This window comes from Vigna radiata, chromosome 6 (assembly GCF_000741045.1).
Source record: "Vigna radiata var. radiata cultivar VC1973A chromosome 6, Vradiata_ver6, whole genome shotgun sequence".
NCBI classification, from domain to species: domain Eukaryota; kingdom Viridiplantae; phylum Streptophyta; class Magnoliopsida; order Fabales; family Fabaceae; genus Vigna; species Vigna radiata.
The window spans coordinates 26,793,036-26,812,246 of NC_028356.1; the positions used below are offsets into that span (position 1 = coordinate 26,793,036).

General features: G+C 33.1%; 2 protein-coding genes across 4 annotated transcripts; one reads left to right on the top strand and one right to left on the bottom strand.

The window, feature by feature from the left end:
- Positions 1-641: 641 nt before the first annotated feature.
- On the bottom strand, positions 642-13,214 carry LOC106764653 (mitogen-activated protein kinase kinase kinase 1). 3 transcript variants are annotated; one of them, XM_014648967.2, is made up of 9 exons: positions 12,007-13,214; positions 10,385-10,469; positions 9,905-9,967; positions 8,394-8,551; positions 7,567-7,639; positions 7,394-7,453; positions 4,644-4,754; positions 4,062-4,304; positions 642-1,148 (listed from the first exon to the last, which is right to left on the bottom strand). In XM_014648967.2, the coding sequence occupies exons 1-8, from the start codon at positions 12,981-12,983 to the stop codon at positions 4,095-4,097; spliced, it is 1,737 nt and encodes a 578-aa protein (XP_014504453.1). In that variant the 5' UTR covers positions 12,984-13,214; the 3' UTR covers positions 642-1,148; positions 4,062-4,094. The 3 variants fall into 3 exon arrangements, with proteins under 3 accessions (XP_014504453.1, XP_014504455.1, XP_022638040.1); XM_014648969.2 differs by having other exon boundaries at positions 642-1,144; positions 12,007-13,210; XM_022782319.1 differs by lacking the exons at positions 642-1,148; positions 4,062-4,304; positions 4,644-4,754 and adding an exon at positions 7,207-7,233 and having other exon boundaries at positions 12,007-13,212.
- A 1,322-nt stretch (positions 13,215-14,536) lies between these two features.
- Positions 14,537-15,175, top strand: LOC106763634 (serine/threonine protein phosphatase 2A 59 kDa regulatory subunit B' eta isoform-like). The gene has a single exon (XM_014647801.1). The coding sequence runs from the start codon at positions 14,537-14,539 to the stop codon at positions 15,173-15,175; it is 639 nt and encodes a 212-aa protein (XP_014503287.1).
- The last annotated feature ends 4,036 nt before the right edge of the window (positions 15,176-19,211 follow it).

Below are 19,211 nucleotides of genomic sequence, written 5' to 3' on the forward strand. Positions count from 1 at the left end.
TATATATATATATATATATATATATATATATATATATATATATATATTTGTATACCTATTTCAACTCAGGTTAAAATTTATTTAAATACATGCCAAATTTAAATTTTCTTATTTAAATAATAAAATAAAATCATATCTTAAATATCCAACACAAAAAAAAAAACGTTTTTAAAGATAAAAGTCAAACAACTACAATACACTTATATTCTATGTCTATACTACTAACTACAATTAAAATTATTTTTCGAAGACAACATATATATTTAAATAATAATTTCCAGTTTTTATTAAAATCCTTTATTATGAAAGTACACCGGCTATTAAAATATTACAATAATAAATTAAAAATAATCTTCCACATAAGATTTAACAAATAAAAGAAAAAAAAAATGTCTGTGCTTGTGCACGATCTCATATTAGTTTAAACATAAAAAACTTTAAAAGAAACAATATATTATGAGAAAAAACAGATATCCAATATAGAATGGGTTCGATTAAAGGTAAATTGTTCCAGAGAATAATAAACATGTCTATCCACTACTCAATTTATGCCACCAATAATAGAAAAAAACAAAATACAACCCGTTTTAAATATCTCTTGGATAAAATTTTAATGCAAAACAATGTTAAACATAAAAGGATAAAAGAAACTGATGAAAATGAGAATAATTTTGGGAACAAAATAAAGATGTATACAACTAATTGCTTACCAATAAAGGTGATATATACAAAACAGCATGGTATCCAATCCTTACAAGTAGTGCTCCCGGTGGTTTAGCCTACGAATTGTTTCATTAGCTAACTAAACAAAAGGGTTAGACTATGACAACCTTTTACAGCTTGACGTTGATATTTTAGACTTATACAACAGACAAATCATCACAGTAATTAATAACACGTGGACCATAATTCTTAGATATGGTTGGTATTCTTCAAGCCGTAGGTTAAATTATCTCTCTGGAGTGCCATATCAATTGCTAGATCCAATGCAATGCTTTAAAAATTGAGTAAAACATACAAGCAGCAAACTGAATTCTGAAGGCATAATACAACGAACTATTGTTACAACAAGGCACCCCAGACCAACTCTAGCAACTTGAAGACTGAACATTTGGAGATATCTTATATCCAATGAGCGACAGATCTGTCTTAAAAGGAAAAAAAACAATCAAGATCAAATAAGGCAGAGAAGAAAAATCAAACCATGCTAAAATGAAAATTTACATGAAACCGGTAAGAAAGATTTTGCTCATCTTCCCTTTCCTCTCTTATTTCACAAATCAAATATTTGCATGAGAATTTGTTCCCCAATTAAGAATGTGATAGGAAGCAAATAACTAAGGTACTGTAAAGTATTTAGAATCTACCAATAAAGTTATAAAGATAAAAATAAACAATGACATTTCCCAGATGATAATAGGAAAGAAGGAATAATCCAGTTGTATAACCAAAAATATACTGACAACTAAATGATGACTAGACGTGTCATCATCTTACTTTAGGGAATAAAAATATAAACTAATAATATTATAAATATTATTTTTAATATCATAATATTATTAGTTTATATTTTTAATGACATTTCCACGGATCTTATTTTTGTCAATGGATGTTAAGATCCGTTTAAAGGCCAAAAAATGTTGGTAAAAAGGCAACAAAAAATTTAACTGCAGGGCAAAACGGGAATGGGGAGGTGGAGGGAGCAATATGTGGAGGTGCAGGGAGTAACTCCCAATATAAAATCTTAAGCCCCTTAACTTTCTTTCTTTTGGGCCACTTTTGGCCCATCCTATCATCATCCAACCATTCATATTGGGCCTTATCCTCAAGGTCCTTGAAAATTGCATGAAGTTGCCCGTGGGAATAGATGGTCGTGTGAAGATTTGTGTCCAACAATTCTCCATGACCTGTTTTGTCGCTAAAGCTTTCAATAACGAGAAGGGAACTGAAATCCGTACTTTTCCTGGTTGTCACTGTTCACACAAGATACATTGTATCACAGTTAACTGTTGGCATTTCTATTCACTGCAAACAACTTTTGGATTTGCTCCTTCTGGACGTAACTGTTTACCATTGACATTATTCCGGTGGGTACTATTTACCACAGACATCATCCGACAAGTAATGCTTACTGCCCGACATTTTTCTAGCAAGTACTGTTTACCACCAGCGTTTTTCCAACAGTTTCTATTTACCATCGACTTTTTCCAGCAAGTACAGCTTACGACCAATGAATGTTCTTCAGTACCGATTTTTTCCAGAAAGTTTCTTTATTATCAAGGTTTCTCCAGTCAACATGACCATTCACTGCCAACATTTTCCTGACGTGTTTCTTTCTGGTTTTTGACCAGTTTTTTTCCAGACAGCAATTGCCACCTCTCTACATTGCCTTGTGCGATGACCATTTTTTACTTTCCAACAACCATTGTTCCTCTGAACGTTTTTTCTTTCTGATAATTACTATGCCCTCTGAACACTTTTGCTTTCTGAAAACCACCATGTTCTCTGGGTTGCTTTCTAACAGTCACAGCATCCTCTAATCATTCGTCACTAATATTTTTTTCCATCCAACAGCTACCGCATCCTCTTATCATTTTTCCCTTCCAACAGTTGTCAAGTCAACTACCCATATTTGCTCTTTGACATTCATCATATCCTTTGACCACTCTTAACGAGCTTGACTCATGATGTTCCAACTTGAAGGGAAATATTAAAAATATGATTCGAAAGGATTTGACAGAGAAAGTTTATGTCCCGAAAATATCTGAGCCGTCATTATTTACTGTGAACTTTGACAACCAACTGGCAGCTGACATCTTTACTAGTCTCCAAAAGGGTGTTGTGTGGATGATATTTGTAACAAGTTTGTCTCATAATACATATGTTCCACAGCTTGAGAGGCAAGAGATATGAATTGATAGGGAAATATTTTGCCGAATATTACTCATTATTAGATATTGGAGGTAGATCTCTGATAAACCGTGTTCACTGCTTCCATGGGTGTCTCCATGACATGTTCGGGTTCTAGTGAAATCTTTGGTACCATCAACTTTGTTTCTCTTAGAGCTTTTCTATCAAACTCTCTTTTTATGTGAGATTTATCTACGCCAGGGTATGGGTTGTAGAAGGTACAGGTATTCTGGTAAGTGGTTGAAGCAGAAACTAATGGATAAACATTGAGAGCGGAAGAGAATATTAGAGTATATGGGTTCTAAACTCATTGTTCAGAATCCACACCCATATGGGTACAAAGGGAAAGTCAGTTGTGACTGCCACTGTGGCATATGTGACGAAGTGCTTGGCGACTAGAAGGTTGGGATTGAGTGGAGAACCACGGGGACAGACTTATATAACATAAAAAATACCAACAACTTAATGATCACCCAACAAGTGTCATCATCTTACTTTATAAAAAATATCAACTAAACATAAAAAATATTATTTTTAATATTCTAAGACCATCCTGAAATCTTTAAATTGCTTAATTTTCTTTCTTTTGGACCTCTATTGGTCCATCCTAGCAGAATGACACATTTAAACCCTACCTAACCTAACCGAAGGCTTGTTTGAATGATATATGCATCCAATCCGATTGAAAGTAACATTTTAAATCGTTTCCATTCCAAATTTGTCATCAGTTATGTTAGTATTGAAACTTATGGTCTGGTTGGAGGAGGTGGAAGAGTAAGAGTTAAAATACGAAGAATGAATTTAATTGAGATTCTTTTGTAGAAAAGAAATAGAGGGAAGAGAGAAAATAAAAGTGAGTGGGTCCCACCAGTTCTTATTCACTTTGCTTTTACCAATTTCGACTCTTCTCCCTATCTCTCATAATTTGTTCTCTATTTCTTTTAACCAAACACCTTTAGATTCACTTTATTTCTACCTATCTCCACGTATCACTATTTTCATACACTCCATTCTCTCCTCTCTGCTAAACAGAGCCTTAGTGAAAGGATAGACAGCGATGACCATGATTTTCAATATGATTTTACAAATCATGGCAAAATAAGATAAACATGGAAGAAAAATGAGATGGTATGTTATGTAACAATATGTACCTTCATTGTGTTTCATAGTTGGAGGTGACAATTTTAACCCCTTCGAATATAAGGAGATGCAGAACCAGAGGTCTGGGAAAGTAGCGGCCTTTGAACAAAGGTATGGTTTAGGAGTTTAGCAGCACTGGGACGTTCATCTGGATTAACTTTGAGACACTGCAGGATAAAATCCTGTGCATCTCTTGAAAGGGAATCTGGCACAATTGGGGGCTCGCCTCTTCCAATTCTAAACAATGCCTGCATCTGTTGTCCAGAGAAATTCATCAAAAAGTCAAAAGTCAAAACCAGCAGAGATGCAATGACACTCACACACATACATAGGGAATGTATTAATGAGAAAGTATTTTTTATGTAAGACTGAAACACATTTAAGATTTACAATCATACTCGAATGGTCAAGATTTAAAAAATTTAAATTTACATGGTTGCTTAGCAAAATGACTTTTTAAAAGCACAGATTACTATTTATTTTAATCTCCCTTAATTTCTTCTCTACCAAACAATCTCAATTAAAATCAATATCCTCTCATTTAGAGAAAGAGTTATACAGGAAATGGTGATGACGGAAGTAGTAATACATACACATTCTAAGTGAGAGTATGGAAATTGGCCGGTTAACATCTCTAACACAGTACATCCAAGACTCCATATATCAGCTGGAAGCCCGTAACCTTTTTGTTTACCTTTCACAACCTGCATGTTAGAACAATACAGCTTAATAAACTCTAACAATGCAAATAAGAAATCAGATTATCTATCCAAAAGGATGGACTTTTTGCTATTGAAAAGTTCCTTTTCTATCCATGAATTGGGCACTAAGGAGGCTGATGAAATTTGGATGGCTTTGATTCCTCGTTTAAATATTTTTAGATAAATCAATTCAAGTTTCTTAAACTTCAAACTCTTAATTTGGATAGAACAATTCAATATATATTATATGCAAAAAAAAATTAATATATCTTTAGAAAAGGAAATTTTAATATTAAATTTTATGAAAAAATTAATTAATGTTTAATAATTCAACAAAATATTATCATATCATATAATATTTAATTATTCAAAATTACTAATATTGATAATTTTTACAGCAATAGTGATAGAAAGAAGAGAGAAGATTGAGATAGGAAACAGGAGTAAGAAAGAAGAACGAGGGAGGAGAGAAACAAAGGATAGAGAAGAGAATGAGGAAAGAGAAGAGACATAAAGGTTAAAAGAAGAGAGAACATGAAGAATTTCAAACTTTCTTTTTCTAGAATTTGAAATTCTACAATTTCAAGTAATCAAAATATTTTTTTAAATTTTTAGAATTTCAATTTCTTTTTAAATTTACTATCCAAATAACATTTTAAATTCACTAAAAACAATGAAGTGTTCTCTTCGAATACCCCATCCAAACTCAAGGGCAAAATTTCTTGTTTCAAATTCTTTCCATTCATGAAGCAGTAATGAATTCTTGAAAACAGGCTTAACTACCTAACAACTGATTGAGGTAATTTTAATTACTTGTTAATTAGTCTTGTTTTCATTTTATTCTTTCATATGTTTCCATAGTTCTTTAAATAGTTTATGCTGACACTGATTTCAATCCTAAAATAAGGGATTTAATTCTGATCTCCATATATGTTTGAACAATTCACTCAAGTAAATTATATCCAAGTTTCACACACAACTTATATGCACCAATTTATTATAATGATCAAGATTTATAGGCTGTAAATGGAAAAGAGAAAAGGTGTTCAGTTTCAGTGCTAATAATTTATAGGCTGGCCTAGATAATTCAGAAACTCTATGATTATCAATTTGTGCTTTTCCACTACGCAAAGAACATTGTATTATAATAGAAATCAAGGATCAGAAACATGTAACTTGTATTCATGAAAAATAGAGAAATACAAGAGAATTACTACAAGGAACAAGACTACAATCTCCACTCATCAATTTCTGCTTTGCCACTACGTCAAGAACATTGTACGATAATAGAAACCAAGGATCAGAATAATGTAACTTGTATTCATGAAAAATAGAGAAATACAAGAGAATTACTACAAGTAACAAGACTACAATCTCCACTCATCAATTTCTGCTTTGGCACTACATCAAGAACATTGTATGATAATAGAAACCAAGGATCAAAATAATGTAACTTGTATTCATGATTAATAGAGAAATAAGAGAGAATTACTACAAGTAGCAAGACTATAATCTCCATTCACAGACCAAATGCTAAAGAAAATGAGCTCTCTGCCCAAACCTAAGCCAAAAGATAAAAAAAAAAATGAGAATACCAAGAGGTACTCTCGCCATGCCTCTTAACAAGTCCAACCCTTTTCTAATCAAGCAGAAAAAGAAAAAAAAAATAACTTTACAAAATAAGTCATACAGTCCCTTCCTACTTAATTTACCATCATATTTGTTCTAGAGTAGACTTTTTAAATCTTAGGCCCACTCCCCAGATCCAAAATTTGGACTTATCTTTGTTATCTGCTATAAAGGCAGCCCTGTCCTTGAGCCTGTAGTTATGGAAATTGGCCAGTCAGGCCAATAAACCATGGATAGAATGAGTACCTTCTATTATTGAACAAAGAGATATATGAGAGAGCTGTAGAAAGACTATATAGCTTTCCCTTATAGAGCAAGTGTTCTAGAGAGATGAAACCCTCCGCCCAAAGCCTATCCTAAAAGAAAAAACAACAAGAATACCACGAGTTGTCCTCTCCTTTAAAACCTCCACTCCATAACCACAACCCTTTTCCGTAATAACAATCATCCGGAGAAAGGAAAGCCTAAAACAAAAAGTCATGTGCTCACTTCCTGATTCATTTATATATTTCCCCACACTGCATACGCTCCAAACGTTTGATTCATTTCTCTGATCATCAGGTTGGGTCCCATTATTATATTACAACTTGATATTCATGCAACACTCAAAAGTTTCATTGTTTCACCTTTTCAAATAACTCCATTAAAACGTATAGCATAAAACAATGTTTCATAATTAATTTTGTAAGGTAGGATTTCCAGATGAACAAATAATAACCTTCTATCCTGAGCAGCACAATTAATAACTTCACAAAATGAGCAAGCAAGCATTTAGACCAGTAAGATTTTAAATCCATACTGCTTTTGGTAGATGTACGACATCACTTTCATTTAATAGGTGTCAGGTCCATGGCTGAAAAAAAGTATAAACTCAATCTAGAACCATGGATCCAGCAACAAACTTACATTTTAACTGTTACTTACTAACAACCATGTCTACACTACATTCATACAAATGATGGCCCATACCCATTTTCAATAACTTTAATTAGAAGAGAATATTGAAGACAAACCTCTGGGGCCATCCAGAATGCTGTTCCCTTGCATGATTTAACATCATTCAATTTGATGGCCTGAAAAACAATAAGAATAACACAATATTAGAAAATGGAAAGATAAACAACAGAAGATTGTTCAGAAATGAAAGCTCGACAGGAACAAAACAAAGTCATGAACTGAGAGCCACCTTCGCCAATCCAAAATCTGAAAGCTTGACAGATCCATTCGCATCCACCAATATATTTGCACATTTAATATCCCTGTAGTCAATGGAATAATTAGGTAATATATACAAAAAAATTTCATGACATTACATTAATGAAACAGAAATACAGAAAACAAAGTTACAGAAAATATGAGCATACTGCACAACCCCAGAAAAGAAAACACTAATAGTTAAATTTCCAATACCAAACCCACATGTGACATGTACACTTTGTTTAGTGAATCATTCAACCTCTCGATCTTAACCTTGTGAAATATCGATTTTACATCTTGAGAAAAATTACATCCAGCAATATAATATATAAACATCCATCCTTAAAAGCTACTCCACAACAGAAATATCAGGACACATAATGGCGCTAAATGGTGCTAATTTGAGGCAAGAAAAGAATAGCCATGACAATAATTGGGTGAGAAATAATTTTCTTAATTATATACTTTTCTTCCACTCCTCTCTAGTTTATTCAATTACCCAATATATGGATCCATTCAAAGTACTAACAGGGAAATTCTCGTCTCAATTGAAATTTCTGCACGACCTTACCACAAGAAAAACATGTAATAACAAGGGATCTATGGCCAAAACGAGAGTCTAAAAAACAAGAAAAGAAACACAAATACAACAAAAGTCCCTTTAATATTTATATAGAAATTATAAGACAGCAAATGGAAGTTTCTCCTATGCAAGGTAAACAAGAGCCATAAACTTCATTCTTGTCTGAGACTATCAGAAAACCAGAAGTTGTCTATATCAAAGAGGAAAGAAAACTAAATGAATAAATAAGTGACCTGTGAACGATGTTCCGATCATGGAGATACTTTAAACCATGCAAAATCTGCCTTGTATAAGCAGATACTTGAGAATCTCGAAGAGTATATCTCTGGTAGAGATTTCTAAGGGAACCTTTAGTTACAAGCTCAATAAAGATATACAGATTTGACGCATCCTGCAATAAACAACAGTTTAAATTACAAAATACAGATTTCACTAGGCATCATATAGAATCAAATATAATTAATTTTCACCAAATAATCCGGAATCAATCAATCAATCATCCTAATTTCCTAGAAATCTGTAACAGCTAATTATATTCTAACACATCATTTACATTACAGCATGAAATTACAAGTCTTCAAAACAGATATAGATATATCAGAGCTAAACTTGTTCATAGCTGACAAAATCTGAATACAGTCAAAGTATTGTAGCATAACTAACGAAAATAATTGATGGAATCCCACAGTATCCAAAGTTTTGGCATGCAACAAATAACCTAATGTTACTAATTTTTTATATAAAATAAATAAATTGGAATCAAGTTCTCAGTTATTCGTCACTTTGTATTGCACAACAGCCTGGTAGTTGAACCAAATGCAAGAAAAGTGATCTCCACTGAATTATATTCTATACTAATCTAAAGATGATAAACCTCACTAGCCCAAAATAAAAAGTTTACAATGATCTTAATTTTATCATTGGAAAAGCCCATAATATTACAGATATGATTTACTTTCGAACTTTCAAGTGATCTGTTATTTTATATCAAGTATGTTTGGAAAAAATTTCCCCATAAGAACTTTTAGAAGATAAAAATAAGAGAATTAAATTAGTTCTCCATAAATTAAATTAGTTTATAGATGAGCTAATTTGTAAAACTTAGTTCCTATTAACTTTGTTGAACTATTGAAAAGAAAGAGAAATTGAGTTGAAGCACAGCACGGGTGCTTTGCTTATGTTGAGAAAAAGAAACCAATACAATAAATATAGGAGATTCAATATCGTTTAATAATAAAAATATGATACAGGAATAAATAAAAATGTTCCTGGCAATAAACATATAATCTAGATGTTCATTATTATAAAGGATATGCAACTCATTTCTATAATTATAATAACAAACTTCTCCAACCTAATCCACTTTTTTCTTCTTATTTTTTCCCCCTACTATATATACATATGGAGAAGTTTCCACTAATCAAACAAATTCTTAGTTAGTACAGTTTTTTGCATCCTCAGTATTATAAATATCAGAAATTTTATTGCCTACAGTGACATCATTTAAATTTAAAATTTCGAGCAAATACTCTCATTTTTCATTCAAAGGGGTAGAAACGATCATGTATATATTCTATTCCTGACCCAAGCTACAATTTCTCCATTAAACTGAAAACAACCAGTACAATGTATCTGATGTGTTAAACATTTAATACAATTGATGGAAACTATCAGCATAGATTCAACAATGATTGTTGACAAGAAAGTATCAAACTTAACACAAAGGAAAGGTTAAGAAAAGTACCATTTCAGTGCCAAAGTATTGAACTATATTCTCGTGTTCAAATTGACTCAAAAGTGCAATTTCCTGAGAGGAACAAATAAGTAAATTGAGAAAGAAATCTAGAAGAAAAAATATTGAAATGGGGTTAATAAACTGATACAGTTAATAAACTCTCCAAAATATATTGTACGACAATGCAAAAGATAGCACTATATTTGGGTAAGAGAACCTTTTTCATTTCATCAAAGGATTTTCATTAATGGAAAATGATTGAGGTCATTTGATTCAACAAAATGTTTTATGGTTTCATTTTCTTTCCTGTTGTCAAAATTTGTACAGGAAACAAATGTTGCTTCCACTTTCATATCCCAACTTTTGGAAAGAATAAACAAAATGAAAACAAGGTGCTACTTTGTAATTAAAAGTGAAAGCAATAAACAAAAATAAGAAACATTTTTCACAAACCAAAGCAATAGAGAGAAGAGAGAAATCCCATCTCACCTGTTCCAGTTGATATACACTTTGCCTTCCCTGATTCCCCTGATCAAGTAGTGAAACTTGTTTTACAGCAAAAAAGAATCCATCTCTGCAGTGGAAATCAGAACATATAAACAAATTAAGGAAAGGAAAGCTCGGGCAGTTAACACTTATGTAACTTGTAAAAGACACCATAATGGGATCAAATATCAAACCCTGTGAACTTCAATTAATTTAGAGTTTTGCAATAGGGGCTTTGCAGAGAAACCAACCCATATAATGAAGCACTTTGAACACAAGATATACAGAAGACAGTAGATGATAACTAAACTAAGTGGCCTACTAAACTTAGTCTGACCATTCTATGACAAAAAAAATACTCATATAATGCTTATGGGTATTTCCCAATCCGGAAGAGCAACAGAACAAATATATTTTAGCATCAAAGAGTTATGACAGTTTAGGAAAGCCCCAACAGGGACTCCATATTAGAGGAAAACTTAAACCATAAAAGCAACAAACATAAAATAATATAATCTAGAATATTTGGCAAAGAAAAAAGTTAAATCAATACTAACTACGTTTTCCATTGCTTAAAAACCAACAGCCCAAGGAGTAATGGCACGAGCCAACAGATGCAAAAAAGGGATGCACTAATCATAGTCTTTTTCAATAGATTGTCAACCAAAAGTACAAGACAGTTTAAAAGTTCTGTTAATATATGTTCAGATATCATCCTAATTCTATTTGCATGTTTCCTTATTTCCTTAATTTATTTAGCTTCCTTAGATAGCTTGGTCATAATTCCTGAATATTTATGTTAGAAATAACTCAGCAAAACACAAGAAATCATCTTTCCTTTCATCTCAATAGATCCGATCACTTCTTCACTGTCAAAAAATTACTGTTTTAAAAAGAAAGGAAATGATTGACCATATTATTTAAGGAGCAAGACATTTTCCCAACAACCACGGCTATGCTTCAGTGCACAAACTGAAAACAATGATAAACATTGGCCAAAAGTATTCAAGGTTCATTCCATTTCGTAATCTGCCCATCATAACAAGTAGTTACTATTTATGTTGACAACAAAAACTGGAAAAAATAACTGATCTTCCTCAATTAGACAAATAAAAATTTGTTAGGAGTGGCATCAATTGTTCAAGGTGAAAATTAGGTGAGCCAAGTCAGAATAGGACCGTGATGTTTGGACTGATATTAAGTAGAAAGAGTTCTCCTGGCTATCAGTCGTAAGCTTACTGGTAAGCACTCTCCAACAAAATTGACATTCACATATCGTCATATGTTTTTCCAACATATTCTCATATCCAAACCTTCTATAACTAACCTGCCAATCTCCTAATTCTAAAACTAACAATAGTATCCTACAAAGATTTGAGTAGAAAGAGAGGAATAAAATAGATGAACCGAATCCCTGAAACTGTTCTCACTGACCCTACTATAATTGTTTCTCTTTCTCTTAACACAACATTGTAATGTTACTTACTACCACCACACCATTTGGATCCCTATTCTCTAACTCCAACACCACAGTAAAAAATGAAATAAACAATAAGGCTTATCTTATGTTTCTAACAATAACTAGGAGCGAGTATAAGCGAAGTGATGGGAACGAAACCACTTACTCAGAAATCCCTTCATAGACATAGCCAAACGAGCCACGCCCCAAAAGCTCACCCTTCTGCCAGTTACCCGCGGTAATCACACGCTTGATTCTCCCATTAGGAGATATATTACTAGAATTAGGACCCGTAGTAGTGCTAGAAGAGTCATCTTCGTTCGAAGTAGAAAACCCAGAAAACTCATCCACAATATCCGCAATCCTCTCCGCGTTTTCCTCCTCTTCTCTCTCCACCCTAACTCCACCAACTTCCCCTTCTTCCTCATCCTCCTCTTCCTTTTCTTCTCCGTCCTCATCTTCATCAGAAGCACTCAACTCCACGTAAGTCTCCTTCCCTCCCTCCCCTTTCGGCGCAAAATCCCGCAACAAATCCCATGTCGAACACGTTTCGTCCACCACCGAAACCCTAATCCCTGGCGGCGGCTTCAGCATCGGAGGCCGAAAACCCTTAATTCCTCCGCCGCCAGCGGTGCAGCAACCACTGCTCTCAGCAGGAACAACACACTCATCCAAAACCCTAGCCTCATCCTCGCTCTCAACCGCTTCAATTTCCTCCTTCTCCTTCGCCTCCTCGTCGAACGCCTTCCCGTCGTGGTTCCGGAGCAACGGGATGTCGGAGGAGGAACGGAGCTTCATGGCCTCCCAGGCGGCGGTCGGAATGGAGAAGTCCTCCGGGCCGGAGAGGCCGAGGCTTTGGCAAATCCGGTCGAACTCGCCCTCCACGCCATCGATTCGGAAGCTCCGATGGCCGTAAAAGTCCATTGAGCGCGTATATAACGAAGACGACGAGGAAGACGACGTGGAGACGGATGCGGAGTCACCTCGCAAAGAAGACGACGATCCGGCGTCGTATTCGAAGTGCTTGGCGGCGTTGCGGCGCTCGAGCTTGGGCTGCTGCTTCTTGCCTCGCGTCTTGCTCTTCTTGGGTTCCATGTTTGGAGGCTTTTTTCTATTGCCGAATAGTCGAGGTAGGTGATTCATGGCTCGCCAAATCCATCTAAACCCTCGTCGGACCGGGGAAACGCGACGTTCAGGGGGAGAAAGAAAGGTAGCGTACGATAAGAGCTGGTAAACGCCCAAGTAAAAAGGGACAGAAAACGCGGTGCCACGTGGATCACCTACACGTGACTCGGATTCTCCAACTCGACTAGCTTTTCCACTTTCTTCCGTGCTAACATTGTACCTCGCTTCCTCCGGTCTCACATTGTAAATTCATCCATCATCATTAATTGCTCCCGGATGTAAAAATCAAATAAATAAAAAATCTTTACTTCTATTTTCTTTAAATACATCATTATTAAGTTTAAATATTCCTCCTACTTAGGAAAATCTCTTGAGAGAGTCTTGTTGTTGAAAACAATCTTAATTAGATTCTAAATTTTATAAAATTAAATCAATTAAGTTTTTTTCGGAAAATGTTGACAAATGGTATTAAAATTTGCTTACTTGATGCATATTTAATTTGCTAATATATATAATTTTGAATTATAGAATTGTAAATTTTGGTACATGATATTTTTATAAAAAAATGTTAAATATTAATGATGTGTTCTATCATAAAACATCATAAAACATTAAGCATGCAACCGTAATTTGTTATGTTTGCCAATAAACACTCATATAGAAAGAACAAATGTATATAAAGGCAAAATAAATCACATTCATAAATGTTATTTTATATGCATATTTAGAAGGTAAATTTTTACTTATATTTTCTACCTCTATTTTCTACTTATGAGCGAGGGACCAAAAATATCACCATCATTTCCTTTCAATTAACCTATTTTTAATGCTAGTAGTGGATACAAATAGTGATGGCAAAAACATGTGTACATTTAAATATTCATTCACAGGAAAAGAAATTGTGTGTCTAAAAAATAGAAAAGAAAAATGTGTCTCAAAAAATAATTTATTGCCTTCTTTAACAATCAATTAACTTTGTTTTAAGTTATTTTTTCAAGGTTTAATACCTATTTTGGTCCCTCCTTTGGGAGGGTTTGTTCAAAGTGGGCCCTCCTTTTTTCAAAAGTTCACTTAAGTCCTACCTTTTGCAAAAACTGTTCAAAGTGGTCTCTCCTTTTTTCAAAAGTTCACTTAAGTCCTACCTTTTGCAAAAACTGTTCAAAGTGGTCCCTCCTTTTTAAAAAGGTTCACTTAAGTCCTACCTTTTGCAAAAACTGTTCAAAGTGGTTCTTTTTGCTAACGGCGTTAAGTTTCCTAACGGCAGAGCTGCCAGGTGGGTACTGTGTGATTATGTGGCATTGTTAATTGTTTTAAAAAATATATATAATTGTGACGTGTAATTTAAATTTATTTGGGTAAAATAAAGAAAGGATTAGGGTCAGAAGATTGGGGTAATTAGGGTCAGAATATTGGGGTAATTGGAATTGGATTGGGATTGGGATTGAAATTGGGGTCAGGTTAGGGTTCGTTGTTCGTCAGCGCGATTGAAATTGGGGTCAGAAGATTGAATTTGGGTTCGTTGTTCGTGAAGGTTCGTCAGCGCGGAGAATGTGATGTTGGAGGTGGTGAAAATGGTGTCTGCAAACATATTCAGGACACTCAGTCCTCAGCCACGCGAGAATAAGATCGTTGATGGTGTTGATGTGGAGGAGGAGGAGCCTTCGATGGATCCTGTTTGGCCTCATTTGCAGATTGTGTATGAGCTTTTTCTGCGGTTTGTGGCCTCACCTGAGCTGGATCCGAAGTTGGCTAAGAGATACATTGATCAGTCCTTCATTTTGAAGCTGCTNGATTTGTTTGACTCCGAGGATCCGAGGGAGCGGGAGTACTTGAAGATGACTCTNCACCGTATCTATGGCAAATTCATGGCGCATCGCCCTTTCATCAGGAAGGCCATCAACAATGTGTTTTTTAATTTTATTTTTGAGACTGAGAAGCATAATGGGATTGTCGAATTCTTGGAAATTCTTGGGAGCATCATCAATGGTTTTGCGTTGCCATTGAAGGAAGAGCATAAATTGTTTCTTGTTCGCATCATGATTCCTCTACACAAGCCAAAATGTCTGGCAATGTATCATCAGCAGCTGTCGTATTGCATTACTCAGTTTGTGACAACGAACCCTAACCTGACCCAAGTTCAATCCCAATCCCCATCGCAATCCAATTCCAATTACCCCAATATTCTGACCCTAATTACCCTAATCTTCTGACCCTAATCATTTCTTTATGTTACCCAAATAAATTTAAATTACACGTCACAATTATATATATATTTTAAAACAATTAACAATGCCACATAATCATACAATACCCACCTGGCAGCTCTGCCGTTAGGGAACTTAACGTCGTTAGCAAAAAGGACCACTTTGAACCGTTTTTGCAAAAGATAGGACTTAAATGAACTTTTGAAAAAAGGAGGGACCACTTCCAACAAACCCTCCCAAAGGAGGGACCAAAATAGGTATTAAACCTTTTTTCAAATAAATGAAAAGCCAAAATAATTTATTAACATATGCAACTACGCATTTTAGTTGATTTCAAATTTTACTAAGTATAATTAAGATAATCAATTTCTATGAAACAATTTTTAATTAACATCTTTATAGCTCAATAAATAAATAAATTAGTGACTCTTTTCTACATACGATTATATTTTCAAAAACAATATTACAATGTTCATTTGATATCTTTTTTACTTGTTTTCACTTGTCAAATAGTGCTTTCAATGTTGAGAAATTTTTTTAAAAGGTTGTGTAATGTTATTGAATTATTGTTATGCTACTTCTCCTGTCTTTTTTATAACATCTTTCTTTTTCAAGTTTGTTAGAGTGTTTTTAATTGGTCTCTTCTTTAAAAAAAAAAGAAAAAAGTATATAATGAATCTCTAATGTGTATTGAGCATGTGCGATTGTGCATTTATAAATAGGACAATATCAAGAGGTGGGTCTTAGATAGTTACATTTAACACTATTACAAGTGTAATCTATTATAGGTTCTTGTAAAAACTTATTGTTTATTGATCATTTTAAGTTAACAAACTCAATCTTGATGTCTCTAAATATCATATTGTCTTTAACAAAATGACAATTAATTTCAATGTGTTTAGTCATTTCATGAAAGATGAGATTAAATCTAATATAAGTAGAAGTCTAATTATTACTATATGATTCGTTTGAGTAACAACACTAAATTGTAATTCTTTAAGTAACTGTTTTAGCCAAACAAGTTCATAAGTCGTTGAGGCCATAATTTTATATTATGCTTATGCACTAGATCTTGCCATAACATTTTGTATTTTACTCTTCTAAGAGATCAAGTTATCACCAATAGAAACACAATATTTGGAAGTGGATCTTCTATCAGAAGGAGATCTTGTCCAATCAACATTTAAATAACAGACAACTTTAGTATGATTATTGTGATCATATAGCAAATATTTTATAGGAGATCCTTTAATGTACTTTAATATACGAATGATTGCATTCCAATCATTTGTACATGGAGAATTAAGAAATTGACTCATCACATTGACTGTAAAAGAAATGTTAGGGCAAGTCATTGTTAGCTATTTCAACTTTCCAACTAATCTTCTATACTTTTCAAGATATGGAAGTAGCTCAACCTAGTTAGATAAGAGTTTGGCATTAGGACCCATGGGTGTGTCAATAGATTTTGAATTCATTAACTCAATTTCCTCCAAAATATCCAATGCATACTTCCTTTGAGAAATAATAATTTCATTGTTGGATTGTGCTATCTCAATCCCCAAAAAACATCTGAGTTTACCAAAATCTTTAGTATGAAAATGGTGAGAAAGTGTCATTTCATCTGTCAGATGTCATGGTGGTCAGTACCTATAAGAATAATGTCAAATAGATACACCCAACATTAGTGTGACAATGAAAGAATAAATTATTTGCCTCACTATGAGTCATATGTGTTGGTGCAAGATGACTATAAAAGGGGATTAAATAGAGTTTGTAGACAATTTATACATTTTTATGTAAATATAGAAGAAATAAATAATAATGTTAAAGATGGACAACACACACAAAAATTTATAATAGTTTAACTTTAACGCAAGAGCTACATCAAGTCTCTTAAACATCAAGCTTAAGAAGTTTCACTAATCGAATAAAAAAGTACACAAACCTCTCTAACAAGTATTAACATCTCTAGGTAAAGCGAGTACTAACATCTCTAAGTATCAGGATTATTAACCTCTATAGGTTAGGTTAATCTCTCCAAATAATCTTTTTAATATTTCCATGAGATAAAAAACTCTCAATGCAATATTAAGAAAATAATCTCATTAAAAGAGAGTACAAATAAACTTGCAAGGGTAAACTTCAAAATGTAAAGAATATTACAATGACTTTTCTCATAGCCCTTTGTTAGATCAAACTATTGCAATGGACATTATAAGCTCTTGTCTTTTTTTATCATTCCTTTCTCATGAGTATCTTCATGTACTAATGTTTTTTCTCTTATCTTTTGTATATATTTTTTTATGAAATTAATTTTCTGTTGTTGTGTATCTTGTATATTTCTTCATAACCTTGTTACTTTATTTATATGCATTTTGGGGTTATAACAAGAGAGGTTTTTTCTCTTCTAAATCTTATTTAGTATCTTCTTCCATATTTTTCTTTTCTTACAAAGGAAAGTTCAAATATAATATTTGCGTTTGTCCCATCTTGATTTTCTCCTTCTTTCCTTTTCAATATTTTCTCATTAATCTACAATATAGTCTTCAGAACTTCTTTTTTGGATTCTTGTAAATCTTCAATCAATAAATTTTCTTTTAATTTTTATCTCATATCTAAGATGTACTTGATATATGAAGTATGGATGTAATCTTCTATTCAAACATTCATATCTTTTTATAGTAAAAGGAGACATATAAAATGTAATATGCAATATTTCAATTTTAAGATATGATTTGCCTATTAAATCTTTTCTTTTCCTATTTAAATTATCCAAAAGGAATGTGATCATCGTTATAAAATATTAGAATAAGAATATTTAATAAAGAAGTTAAATCATAAAGTGTTGGACTCATCCTTGTAGTTATCCGACGTATCACTTACTAAGTTCATTTTGAATGGTCTTATAAGCTTTAATCTTTTCATCATTTGATTGGCTTTTCTTCACTTTGTCTGGTCAATTTTGACTTTTGAATCGTTTGCTCAGTAGATTCTTTTAATAGGCTTTCTTATGCCAATGATGTCATTTTTTCGATTTTGACTTTTTTATTCTTCTAGTCAACTCATACTTGAGTAGATCGATGAGTCACTCTATATTTATTTCATTTGGTGAATGTTACTTTGATCTTATATCATTTGATGATGTTTGATTTTATATTGTCTTATCAATATTGTTTAACTTTTATCATTTGTTTTATGTTAGTGTAAACTTTCACAAAATCCTCTAACTTTGTGATAATATGTTAGATACAATGTGAGTATATTATATACACTTATATAGAAGCATTAAACTATTAATATCAATATGTGTCTAATTAATACAATCTTTTGTGATGTTTAATGAGTTACTCATTGATGAGTGCATATTTATGCTTTCATTTGGCTTTTAATATTAGATTCTTAATTGGATTTTATACTTTAGTATAATATTTTAATTATGATTTCTTAAAAACATAGCACACTCATGTTAAGCCCAAGAAATAATGCCCAACTCTAAATAATTAGTGCCCACAAAGCCTATGCCTAACATTATAAGCCAACACCTAGCGCACACAATCTAAATCCTAATACTACGATCATTAGATCTCTCTGTCAAATGAGCACCCAATAGTTCCTGCAGCCCCCAACACCCTAATCCACTATAACTCATTGTGAAGTGAATGCCCAACGATATTTAGGCGATGCCCGATGCCAACAACCCCTTAAACTCACTTTCTTAAAGTTGTCCAATGGTGTTTAAGTGGTACACACTCCTAACAGCTCCTGAATTGGTTTCTTATTGCAAATGTGTGCCTTTAATAATTTTCTCTTATTTTTAATTTCCTTAGCAAATAATTAAAACAATAATAAAGAGTAAGGAAGAGAGAAAATTGCATAGATAATTTTATATTAGTTCATATCACAAGGATCTTACATCTAGTTGTTAATCCCAAACAGAGATTAACGTTCCACTATCACAAAACCAATAAACTATTACAATCACACATAAAGACATGTTTAAGGGTTCAGAAAACACCTCTCTTGTTATCACAAGAGATGA

What these genes read in the sequence shown, in the direction of transcription:
- LOC106764653 (XM_014648967.2), bottom strand. Translation starts at nt 12,983, where the DNA reads ATGAATCACCTACCTCGACTATTCGGCAATAGAAAAAAGCCTCCAAAC. An exon ending in GTGTATATCAACTGGAACAG is followed by an intron (nt 9,968 to 10,384) that starts GTGAGATGGGAT and finishes TGTTCCTCTCAG; the next exon opens with GAAATTGCACTTTTGAGTCA. An exon ending in CATTCTGGATGGCCCCAGAG is followed by an intron (nt 4,755 to 7,393) that starts GTTTGTCTTCAA and finishes TCTAACATGCAG; the next exon opens with GTTGTGAAAGGTAAACAAAA.